The sequence below is a fragment of the Carcharodon carcharias genome, chromosome 8 (genome assembly GCF_017639515.1).
Source record: "Carcharodon carcharias isolate sCarCar2 chromosome 8, sCarCar2.pri, whole genome shotgun sequence".
Classification (NCBI taxonomy): Eukaryota; Metazoa; Chordata; class Chondrichthyes; order Lamniformes; family Lamnidae; genus Carcharodon; species Carcharodon carcharias.
Window position 1 is genome coordinate 159,395,250 of NC_054474.1, and position 12,896 is coordinate 159,408,145.

At 39.5% G+C, this 12,896-nt stretch overlaps 1 protein-coding gene across 4 annotated transcripts in view; it reads right to left on the reverse strand.

Moving 5' to 3' along the window:
• The window catches only part of LOC121281088 (transforming growth factor beta receptor type 3-like), a 163,882-nt gene that overhangs the window by 35,099 nt on the left and 115,887 nt on the right, over positions 1-12,896 (reverse strand). For all 4 annotated transcript variants that reach the window (XM_041193745.1, XM_041193747.1, XM_041193744.1 and 1 more), the window contains 4 exons: positions 12,721-12,852; positions 6,511-6,552; positions 3,359-3,502; positions 629-898 (listed from right to left, as the gene is read on the reverse strand). In XM_041193745.1, coding sequence (XP_041049679.1) covers positions 629-898; positions 3,359-3,502; positions 6,511-6,552; positions 12,721-12,852 — 588 coding nt within the window. The remainder of the gene's footprint in view (positions 1-628; positions 899-3,358; positions 3,503-6,510; positions 6,553-12,720; positions 12,853-12,896) is intronic.

The window sequence follows — 12,896 nt, forward strand, 5'->3', positions numbered from 1 at the left end:
TTCCTGGGATGAAGGGGTTATCTTATGAGGAAAGGTTAAGCAGTTTGGGTCCATGCCCATTGGAGTTTAGGAGAATGAGAGGTGATCTTATTGAAACTAAGATCCTGACGGGACTTGACATGGTGGATGCTGAGAGGATGTTTCTCTTTATGGAGAGTCTCGAACCAGAAGACAGAGTTTAAAAATTTAGGGGTAGCCCATTTGAAACTGAGCTGAGAATTTTTTTCTCTCAGGGGTTTGTTAGTCTGTGGAATTCTCTTCCCCAGAGAGCAGTGGAGGCTGAGTTAGATACATGTTTTGATCCACAAGAGAGTCAAGGGCTGTGGTGGGGTATGTGTTGGGGGGGGGAGGGGGTGGGGAGGTGGCGCAGAGACAAGAAATTGGAGTTGAGGCCACAGTCAGGTCTGCCATGATCTTATTGAATGGCAGAGCAAACTCAAGGGGCCACATGGTCCACTCCAGCTCCTAATTCTCGTGTTCTTGTGTATCTTAAGGTTTCTTTCAAACAATTTTGTAAGATATAGCAAAATTTGGACTAAGCAGTATTAACTAAAATCTCAAAGGGCTGATATTGTTAAAATACTTAAGTAAACCAATAATATCGTTACATTTTGGAACAGTGACTTACCGAATTAAAACATGCTTCTATACCACATTCCATGACTGCATCCTCAACAACTGGGCTCCATAAATTGCGGAACATAAACTTGAAACGGGTGTGCAATATTTCTGTTCGATCACATTTGGTTTTGTGCGGTTTTAGATTACTAATAGCCAATGAGATGTTAGGAAGAAGGACATTTTTATTTATTGAATTGATAGTAAATCTTGGGATGAGAGAGCAGTTTTGAAGTTTCATATCATTGATCACCTGTGGTCCGAACGAAGGGAGTAAAATCTACAAAAATATGAAATTTCAATTAATGTTGTGCAGCACAACATACATAACATAAATAAACCTTATTTATATAGGACATCACATTGTAGTATGTTTTCATAGGTTTAGGAATAGTTCAGCTTCAATAAAAGTAAGCCAATAGTTTGTATTACTATTTTATGAAACATGTCAATGAATTTGGGCAGTTCATTATCTGCAAACACTAACATAAAAAGAGAATACACAAAGAGGGAAGCGTGACAATAGAAGGCTGATGTTCTGAGGCACTGTAAAAAGAGATTTCATCAGTTTTCAGCTGATTTGTAGCAAATCATCCTACAACATTCTTTCCACAGAAATTCTACATAGAGGGTGAAACTGGTTTACACCAGCAGCTCGAAAGAGGGTCATAGCGAAACTGAACCAGTTTTTGGTTTCCATTGACTTGGAAAATATTGCCAATGAGACAAGGAAATCACTCTACAAAGAGTTTGAACTATCATTCTGTGTACTTAAGTTGAAAGATTGGGTGCAGTGAAAAATTGGCTGCCAATTTACTATGCGTCCACTTTACGCTGCTGGTGTAGTTAAACTCCCCTGATGTTCAGCCAGATGAATTACATCAGGTTGGTACTAGAAGCTGTAGTGGGTTCATTAGCTGGAGGAGGATGGGATTGTGTTGAATATCTAGGAAAAAATACAGCTGAGGATCCAAAAAAGGATGGATCCATAAAAAGTTGAACAGTTTAATCAGTTCAACAATGTATAATTGCTTTCCAAACAAGATCAAATTTAAGGTTGTGTTTGAACTTCAAATTTGAACTTTGTTTATATGACTAATTTGATCATACAAGTAATGATTATTTCTCATGTATTATTTTCATTTCTTTAATGTGTTCTTCATTCACATATTACCACAGTTAAATTTCAGATTTTATTACAAATCTCTGGTATTTAATACAATTACAATTGAAAGCAAGCAATAAGGCCACAGTGTACTTTGGAGGTTAACTTACTCGAATTTCAATGGGCATGCACCAAATGAGGTTATTATCCCTCAGCTTTGAGTATACATGGGGAAATAGGCATGTTTACTCGCTATGCCTTCTTGGCAATCACATATAATACAATTAATGCACAACTGAGACTAAAATTAAAAAAGCATTTTTGACAATGCTGCTGAAGCACCCATTAATCATCTACATAGGTATTTAGCAGCCAATCATTTAGTACTGAGATGAGGAGAAATTACTTCTCTCAAAAGGCTTGTGAATATTTGAAATTCCCTGTCTAGAGAGTTGTGGATGCTCCATCATTGAATACATTTAAGGCTGGATAGACAGATGTTTGATCTCACAGGGAATTAAGGGGTATGGGGAGCAGGCAGGAAAATGGAGTCGAAGCCCAAGATCAGCCTGATCGTACCGAATGGCGGAGCAGGTTGTGGGTCATACGGTCTGCTCCTGCTCCCATTTCAGGTGTTCTTGTGTTAACTTGTGTAAGGTTAGTCAGTTCAACTATGAAGTAGATAAATTTGAAGATTCATTGAGGGAACAAGGCACAGCAGGAATATCCAATTCATATGCAAGATACTCTATTATATGTATGATAGAAAATCTAGAAAAAGGACACAAGATCCAAAAGGCATTAGATGTAACTTTTCAGAGTAAACAAATTGTTGCCCCATTCATAGCACATAAAAGGATGTGCAGAAGGTGGATTTGAAGTGCCAGGTAAGCAATGCAGTGGTTGTCAAGTATATTACATTAATATTCATGGACATAACCCTAAATTATTTTACATGTTTTGTATGAAAGAGATGTTAAACCTAGTTCTTGCCTGCTTGTTAAAGGGAACATGGCATCAGAAGAAGAGTACAAAAAAAATACAAAGACATTTTAGAAAAGGGGAGGAAATTGATAAACTAATCAGGCTTGGGTAAGATAAAAACCCTAGACCAGATGGATAGGATCCGCACATATTAATAGAAATTAGTGAAAAGATAGTAGGGACAATATCACATATGTACAAAAGGATCATTAAAAAGGGAACAATGCCAGAGGACTTGTGGACAGCTAATGTGATCCCTATGTGTTAAAAAAGGGTGATGGAACAAGCCCAGGGAATGTTAAACTTAAAGTGGTAGTAGGAAAGATAATGGAATCCTTACTCAAAGATATAATAAAAAACATCTAGAAATTGAAAATATAATGAAGACTTGTCAACATGGATTCCAAAAAGGAAGGTCACTATAGTTTAACCTTTAGTAAATTTTATAATAGGTAAATGTTACACAGACTGAGTTCCTGGCAGATGGATTAAATGTGTCAAATCACTTAACAGGAGTCAACTGCACATATTTTATAAAGAGTTCTGTAGATGAGGGTGTAAGAGAAAGATAAGCATAATAGCCAGTCAAAGGTCAAACATATAAACCTTAGACAAAACTGATTTAAAAATTGAAGTAAAATATTATTGTACCTCTCCATAGACAGCTGTGTTGTTGTAAATCCTTGAGAACGGTTTTTTAAAGTCACAATGCTCAAGAATTCTGGTATAGCCTTTCTCGCCAATAATATTACGTTTAACGAGATCACAAACCTCCTGTATACGTGGGCAATGCACCTGATTAATGAAAAACAAGAGAAAACAAAATCATAAATCACAATGAGTATAACCTCATTATTAAAGGGAAGCTAAGATTATCCATGAAGTACTATCCTAGCCATTTTAAAAATAGATGAGCAGCACAATAAATTAATTGAAAGGAAGAGTGCAATTTTCACGACCTCAAGAATCCCATAGAGCTCCGCAGTGAATTAACTATTTTTCCCCCATGTGTAGTCTCTGTTGTAACGTTGAAAAATACTGGAGTCAGTTTGCACGAAGCACGATCCTACAAACAACAATGAGATAAATGACCCAATAATTAGTTTTAGCTATGTTGGCTGATAGATAAATATTGGCCAGGACACCGTAACATCCCTGATCATCTTCGAATGGGATCTTTCATGTCCACTTTTGAGAGTAGGCAGAGCCCAATTTAAAGTTTCATCCAAAAAGCGGCCCCTTCGAAATGCAGCACGCCAATCATTCTATATTGAAGTGCCAAGTTGGGTTACGTAGTCAAATCACTGGAGAGCGGCTTGAACCCATGCCTTTCTGACTTGGAGACAAGATTGCTGTTATTAAGTCAAAGCTGACACCTTAATCAGTACTGTAATATTCAGAGTGCCAAGTTCAAGGGGCAGGATTTTCCATGAAGACTTCTAAACCCCACAATCAGGCTCAAATGTGGGAGGGGAAACAGTCACTCAATGTGATTTTCCTTGGAGTGGCCAATTAGTGGCCAGAGCGCAGGCATACTGTTCAATTAAGGATAGTGGGCAGGCTCCCAAAACCAGATGGCAAATTAGACAACCTTCAGCTTGAAAGCAGCAGAATGCAATGGGAAGTAAGTGAGGGAGTGGTTCTTCAAAATGAAGGCACACTCTCTTTGACTTTTATAAATTTATAATACAAAAATGGCCTTTGCAGCTGGGTCACCACTGTGGAGGAATCCGTTCTACAGGGTAGTCTGCAGCTGCTCTATACCTAGGCATACAGGGAAGGCCTCTGGGCCTGCCTGATACACTGGCACCCTGGTCTGCTGCCTCCAGGCAACTAAGCTGTCTCCCGCCTAGTCAGCCTCCTTAAATTGACCAGCTGTTATTTAATATACATAGTTCTAGGCTCCATCCTGAGCATGATGTGGATTTGGGTGTTGCTGGCTAGGTCAGCATTTATTATCCATCCCTAAATGCCCCTGAGAAGATGGTGGTGAGCTGCCTTCTTGAATCGCTATGGTCCATGTGGTTGCAGATACAGCCACAGTGCTGTTAGGGAGGGAGTTCCAGGATTTTGACCCAGCGACAGTAAAGGAACGGTGATAAATTTCCAAGTCAGGGTGGTGTGTAGCTTGGAGGAGAACTTCCAGGTGGTGCCAGATGGTGGTGTTCCCAGAAGATACTGCCCATGCCCTTCTAGATCGTAGTGGTCGTGGGTTTGAAAGGTGCTGTCTAAGGATCATTGGTGTGTCCCTGCAGTGCATCTTGTAGATGGTACACATTGCTGCACTGGGCATCGACGGTGGAGGGAGTGAATGTTTGTGGATGGGGTGCGAATCAAGTGGGGGCCTAGGGAACTGTGTGTATTAAATAAAGGCCACTTAAGGTCAATTGAAGGAGGCTGACTAGGTGGGAGACAGCTTGGTTGCCTGGAGACAGCAGACCAGATTGCCAGTACTCCAGGGAGGCCTAGAAGCCCTAGGCTCTCCATGTCTGTCTAGGTATAGAACAGTCGCAGGCCACCCTGTAGAACGAAACCTCCCGACCCACAATAGAGGCCGAGCTGCAAAGGCCACTTTTTATTTTAAGTTTATTAAAGTTGAAGAGAATGCAGTTTCACTTTGAAGCACCTCTCCCTCCCTCACTTATTTTCCATGACCGGCAGTACTATTTTCAGCACCTGCCCAACTCCATTCTTGGCCCTGGCAGAAGCTAAAAATCCAGCCCAAGGTGATCAAAAACCAGAAAGTCACTTTGCATAGAGAACTGGCAGGTAATAGTTCCTTATTTAGCAAATCCCCTGTTTTGTTCATCAATGAATTGGAAGATACAGTACTGTATTTCATGATGTATTCTGGATAATCTATTAGTGCTTGAGGATTAATTTACATGATAGTTCATCATTGTATAACTGTAAATGAGTAGCATTTGTTATATTGTTGCAAGAAGTGAGGCTTGCTCCAAATCAGGGCAATTTTTTAGCTAGGAACAGAACAATACTTCCAACAGCAACCTCAAAAGGAGCAGATTTTGTTTTAGCCTTCTGTTGGCACGCTTGGTATATCTGTGTAGATTTCTGCAATAATTATAGATGAGTGTTAAAAATTGCTGCTCTCATTGGTTAACTCACCTGCTGACCCCAATGCAATCTCTGCAAGAAACATGCGCAGGGAGCAGCAACATGCTTTTACCACAGCAGAATCAATTCTACTTTTTTTTATATATGCTTGGCAGAGCAGCATTCAGGTGTGCAGGTTATGATCTCATTAGTCAGTATTTTATTGCTGTTGATACCACAGGCAGACCTGCAATAATTTATTATTATTACAGTGAGCGTCAATAGCAAAGGCAACAAGACCAACAAGCCCATCCGTAATTGCCCTTGAAAAAGTGGTGGTGAGCCACCTTCTTGAATCTATGTGGTGTAGGTAGATAGTGCTTTTTTCCGTAGTGGTAATGATACAACCAAGTGGTTTGTTATGCCATTCCAGAGGGCAGTTAAGAGCCAACCACACTGCTGAGAGTTTGGAGTCACATGTAGATTAGATTGTGCAAGGATGGCAGATTTCCTCCCAAGGGACATTAGTTAACCAGATGGGTTTTTAATGACAATTCAATAGTTTCATGATCATTATTAATGAAACTAGCATTTTATTACCTCCATTTTATCACCTACTATGGATTATGGGTTGTGTATTATGCTCATACTCTGCAGTGGATCTCTGGATACACTTAATATTCATGAGCTGGTTGTATGTATAAGCAAAATCTATTTGCATCAGAATATGCATTAAAAAGATTACTTACATCATGCATTATTTCAGTTCCATTGTACAACTTCACCTTTAGCTGTATAGAAAATAATATTTTGTTAGAGTTGAGTTGAATTGATTTGCACACTGATTGGTTCAAATAAAAGCAAGCATTAGGTCTGGTGGAATTTGACATAGATTCTGCTTATATATTTTAATCTATTTAGCAGTTTTTTTTTCCTCACTAACCATTCATTTTCTTCTGAAGGCACTAACATACAATAATATTGTTCTATAGTCATTAACAACCCTCCATTACCTTGCTCATCTGATTATTTATTCATGATCTAGACAATTGACAGCAGGCTGTTTGATCATGGGGCTGGGAAAACAGGTTCAAAGCCAAACCAGTTCCAGTCTTTGACCAAGGTTGCTGTATGGAAATTTTGCAGCAAGGTTTGCTGGATCGTGAGCAGGAATGAGAAACCTGGCAGATTTTCCCTTTCCCACAGCCCAGAGATACTAAATGTGGCATTCCTTCGCTGCCCTGAGATCTGTTAACTCAACATATACAAAGGCCCAATTCTAACATTGATGTTCTATTTCCAATAGTTTTTTCTTATGTATATGTACCAAAATATCTTTTTACAGGTAGTATTACAATATAGAAAGGTTCTTGAACTCCGTTTTTGTTTGTATTTTATCCAGGATGTAGTGCTGCTTTACTGCACCAGATTGCCGCTCTGGTGCCTCCAACCAGGGCCTGGGAGATGGGGGCGGGAGTGCAGACAGTTCCAAACACAGTGTTCGGAGCCATCTGCACCCTGTGGAGTCTGGGTGCTCAGTAGTTCACGGTGTATCAGTTTAATGAGGTTGAACTGGTTATGTTACCTCTCTGGCTGTGTCTCCCTTACTCAAATGGGCAGGTGTTGGTTTTGGATTCTGACGAAGTGGGACTGGGTAAGAGATTGTTTTCTTTTGAAAGTCAGGTTGAAAATACTTGGGTCTCAAATTATAACATAAAGAATAAATTGGTGGGAACCACTCCAGGCATTGAACAGCTTGACTGGTTTTTTCGCAGTTTTAAATTCAGAAGAAAATCCAATCTTTAAAAATCCCGAATAACAGAAGGATGTGGCAAAGAGCCATTTAAATGATTGCACAATTATTCAAATTAATCCTATCATTAATGTTTACAGTGTTAAGTATGTAACATGCAACAAGGCCAAAAACTAGATAGGAGCAACTGAGATTTGCTATCATGCTTCTTTTATCCCAGTGCCACGTCACGATTGTGAACATTGGACAATAAAACACTGCTGTGTACTGTTGATATACTGGATCTCCAGATTATAGGAAAAAAGTGCTTCATCCTTCAAAAATATGTTTAATGTTTCAATCTTAGAGATATGGGTTGTTAATATACCACACATGATCTGTCCCAATAAATAACTGTTATTGTATTTTCCAATATTTAGTTTTTATAGCCCAGTGTTTTTTTTAACCTGCTTTCCAATCATACCAAGACCTTTATGGTGATGTACCATATTTCTCAGCCACAAAGTAAAGGTTGAGTAATAATCCTTTAAATTTAGTGGGTTATGAAAACTGGGTGCAACTGCAGAGAAGTTCCATCTCCCTTACGTACACATATATCCAAGTTCAATAGGAATAACTTAAATGCACCTTATATGTCCCTACATATACTTTTGCACTTAAAAAAAATATCAACGCTGCTGAAAGTTCCAAGTTAAGAGCAAAGAGTGTGCTTATTTCTTTTTATATTGCTTTTAACAGTTATGTACTGGCAAGGTCTAACAAAATACTGATGACCATTATCGGACTCTCACCATATATTAAATAAAATATCAACCTGACAGTAGATCAATTAGAAGTGAACATTCTTTAAAAAATAGGACTTCATTTTCAACATAGAGATCTTTCCGAAGTTTCTGATGCCTATCCACAACACAGTATTGACCAGGATTTGTTTTTGAATTCTAACTTAACATGGGTTCCCAGGGTTCCACATCAGCAGGCTGGAGGGATTAAAGCTATGGCTATATAATGTATCAGAGACTACTCCGTACAGGAGGGATGCACATGCAAAATAATAGTGCTGACAGAGGTTTTTCATCTGGTAGCTCATTTTCAATTTCCCTCACCCTACTCTTTGTTGGTGAAAATTAAAAATCTAAAATGCCAATATATATTAGCAAAATATTATTGTGGATCCCTAAATTCTGGATTTCCCTCCTTACACCTCTCTGCCTCTCTACCTCATTTTCCTCCCTTAAGACACTTCTTAAAACTGACCCCTTTCCCAGTTCACAATACTTCCAAGACTTGCATCATCTTCAAACTTTGAAATTGTGCCCTGTATACCCAGGTCTAGGTTCTATTAATGTGAATCAAAAAAAGCAGTGGCCCCTCTATATACTATCTCCTAGTCATAAGTAAGTAAAGTTTACTGTAATTCATGTTTTTAATAGGTTTGAATTAAATAATTAAACTGTTTCATAACGAAATTCTAGTTATGCTAAAGACTAATGATTCGAAATAACACATGGTTCGAAATAAAATGCCTACTGGCACTAATATTTTTCGCCTAAAAAGCATAGTTTACTGGCGTCTGGGGACTCAAATGATTAATACAAAGGAAAACAACAGAATAGAAGATTTAGAAATTAGATGGCCAAAACATTTTCTTGGAGCTCTCAAAATTTGGCAATACACATCTGATTTTAACCTTTATTAGGAGACATCGCGTACTAGATACTATCTCATTCTCTGTTAAAGAATGATGCTCTATTCCAAGAATTCCACCACTTCTGAGCCAATGCTAGGAGGTCAACAAGACTGATCCTGGTGGAAGAGAGACTTAGGTATGCTCTGCAACTTTCCATCAGAGCATGATTTCAGATGTTTCACTGTGAACAACCCCACCACCACCTCCTCCTCCAGAATCATCAGGTTCAATGTGACACAACAGTACTTCTTAGAAAAGAATATGATCCAGAAATGTAAAAACCTCAAACTGCACTACCAGCAAGCCGTCATTAATTATTGCATATTTTATATCTGGTCAGGAAGATTGAGTAAACTGATGTATTGGTTGAAGACTGGCATCTATGATGCTAGGGGCCTCAGGAGGAAGCTGAAGTGAATCACCCACACAGCACTTCTTGCTGAAGATGGTTGCAAATGCTTCAACCTTGTCTTTTGCACCAATGTGCCAGGCTTCACCAGCATTGAGGTTGGGATGTTCATGGCATCTCCTCCTCCACTCAGTTGTTTAATTGTCCACCATTATTCACCACTAGGTGTGGCAGCACTACAGAACTTTGATCTGTTTGTTGTGCGATTGCTTCCTTAAAAAGGAAACAAACGCTTCCCAGCCAGGCTCTAAACTCATTAATCCAGTCACCATAAACAGTTTGCAGAAACTGTGCTTAAATCATGCCTTCCATTAATTTATTTCACAGATCTTTTCCCACCCCCAGTTCTTTTATTTTCTTTCAATCTCTTTTGAAGATATTGGCTTATACTAGAGTACTATTGATAATGCATTCCTTATTCATTTGAACTTTTTACAATACCCTCTGTACTCTACGTAGCTCTTTCTCCAAGTGCCTCTGTACATACTTCGTAAGGCATAAAATATGGTAAAAGAATCTCTATAAGGTATAAGCAAAATACTGCAAATGCTGGAAACCTGAAATCAAAACAGAAAATACTGGAAAAACTCAGCAAGTCTGGCAGCATCTGTACAGAGAGAAACAGAGTTAACGTTCCGAGTCCAATATGACTTCTTCGGAACTGGAAAGAGGTAGAAATGTGATGGCTTTTATGCTGTTAAAAAAGGGGAGTGGGGCAAGTGGAGCAAAATAGAAACTCAGAGATAAGTTGCAGTGCAGGAGAGATTAAATGACAAAGACTTCATGGAACTCAACACAAAGGGAGTGGTAGTGATACTATAAAAAGGAAAACTTTGGTCTAGAGTAGGTTTTAATAGCAGCATAAGGGTCAATTTGGCTTTGTCTGTAGCATGCTGCTTCTGCGGTTTAGCATTTTTATAGTCCTGTGTTGTAGCTTCACCTAAAAATGAGGTGCTAATGTGGTTTGTCTGCTGGTGTGTCTGGCATGCTCTCCTTCAGTCATCATTGAATCAAGATTGGTCCCCTGGCTTGATAGTAATGGTAGGCTAGGGAGGTACTGGATCATGAAGTTATAGATTGTGGTGGAATACAATGCCACTACTGCTGATGGCCCACAGCGCCTCGTGGATCCCCAGTTTTGGGCTGCTAGATCTTTTTTTTAATCTATTACATTTAACATGATGGAGTATGTCCTCAGTGTGAAAGCAGAATTTGGTCTTCACAAGGACCGTGCAGTGGTCACTCCTACTAATATCATCATGTGCAGATGCATCTGTGATAGGTAGATTGATGATGATGGGGTCCAGTAGGTTTTTCCCTTGTGATGGTTCTCTCATCACCTGCCACAGACCAAGTCTGGCAGCCAAGACTTTCGGCTTTAGCCAGCTTGCCAGTAATAGTATTACCAAGCCACTCTTGATGACGAACATTGAAGTCCCCCACCCAGTATGCATTCTGATACCTTGCTACCCTTTGTGTTTCTTCCAAATGATGTTGAATATGGAGGAGTACAGATTCATCAGTTGAAGGGGAGTGGTGGGGGGGGGTGCAGTACATCATAATCAGTAGGAGGTTTTCATGCTCAAGTTTAACCAGTTGCAAGTCAATATTGAGGATCTCAGAATCACTTCCTCCCAATTGTACACCACTGTGATGCCACCTCTGGTGGGTCTGTTCTGCCATTGGGACAGAACATTCTCAGGGATGGTGGTGGAGAATTGTGGGACATTGGCTGAAAGGTATGGTTCTGTGAGTATGACTTTGTCATGCTGTTGCTTGACTAGTCTATGATACAGGTCTCCCAATTTTGGCACAAGTCCTCAGATGTCAGTGAGAAGGGCTACCTTCTGTCTATATTGTGCCAAGGTTGATGCCAGGTGGTCCATCCTGTTTTATTGTTATTTGGCTTTTCAGTAGCAATTTGATACAACTGGATGACTTGCTATGCCTTTTCAGAGAGCAGTTAAGAGTCAACCACATTGCTGTGGGTCTGGTGTCACATATAGGCCAGATTGGGTCAGGGCAGCAGATGTTCTCCCTAAAGGACATTAGATTTTATGACAAGCCAGTGGTTTCATGGTTATCATTATTGAAAATAGTGTAGGCGACCACTTAAAGTTTGTGAACTATACAAGACATGACTTAAAGTATTTGGAGGGGGTCGAACACAGATTTGAGAAAAACAAGTGTCTGAAGGAAAGAAAACGGAACTTGCTGAATAGACATAATGTAAAGTGAGGTGAGATGGGAAATGGGGAAGTAACAATACTGGAGTCCAGAGGCTCATAAGGTGAGGGAGTGAAAGACTGCTAAATATATATTAATAATGTAATTGGGACCGGTTGCTTGGAGACCCAAGGCGCCATGGGGTTAGACAATGTCCATTTATCTTCCTGATAGCTAAGAGAACTAGCTGCCATGTGCGGTCGAAACTGAGAGATGAGACCTTTGAAAAACCAGATGTTTGGACTGGTGAAAGGTCAACCGACTGTGGTGGACATGGCACATTTGTGACACCTGCCAGTGGTCAACAGGCCAATCATCAAGAACTGAACACTGGGGCGACCTATCAAAGCCTGATCATGCAGGATGTATGTGGAGAACGGGGTATAAGAGTAGGTGCTCCGAAGGTGATAAGCTAGTTAACTCGGGAATGACGTAGTCTGATCAACTATTTGAGATCAGAACGAGGAGAACTGATCATCCCCTCTGATTTGATTCTCGGATCTTCCAAGCAACCCAACCCGCGTGGATATGCGAGTATATAATTGTATTAGAGTTGTGAAGCATTAAATAAACTTGCTTGGAGTGGACAAACTTGGTAGTTTTGAGTTGTTGATACCCAGAGTAAACCTACGAACCAGGGATAGGAACAGTCTACAATAGCTTTTTATTTCAGATTATTAACGGAATTTAAACTTGTCCTGCAGCATTCGTCCAGGCCTCTAATCCAGTAGTATTATCACTCTGATATCATTCCCTATTGTGCTATCAGTTATGCTGATAACTTATTCAGTTATTTTTTGTGTAGTTATATCCCAATAAAATCAATATATTAGTATTAACTTTTCTTGGACTTTTTTTTAATTAGGAGGGATAACTCCTACCTTGTTCGTGTAGTTATCTCCGATTTCTTTAGTGTTACATTCTGTGTAAGGAATGTATTTTAGGTGGAAGTGTGTTTCATTACTGCTTCCTTTGCAATTGTCATCCAGTAATGTGATTTGTTGAATTAAGTTCTGTGAAAAGAAAAAGAACAGAAAATTGGGAAAAATAAACTTAG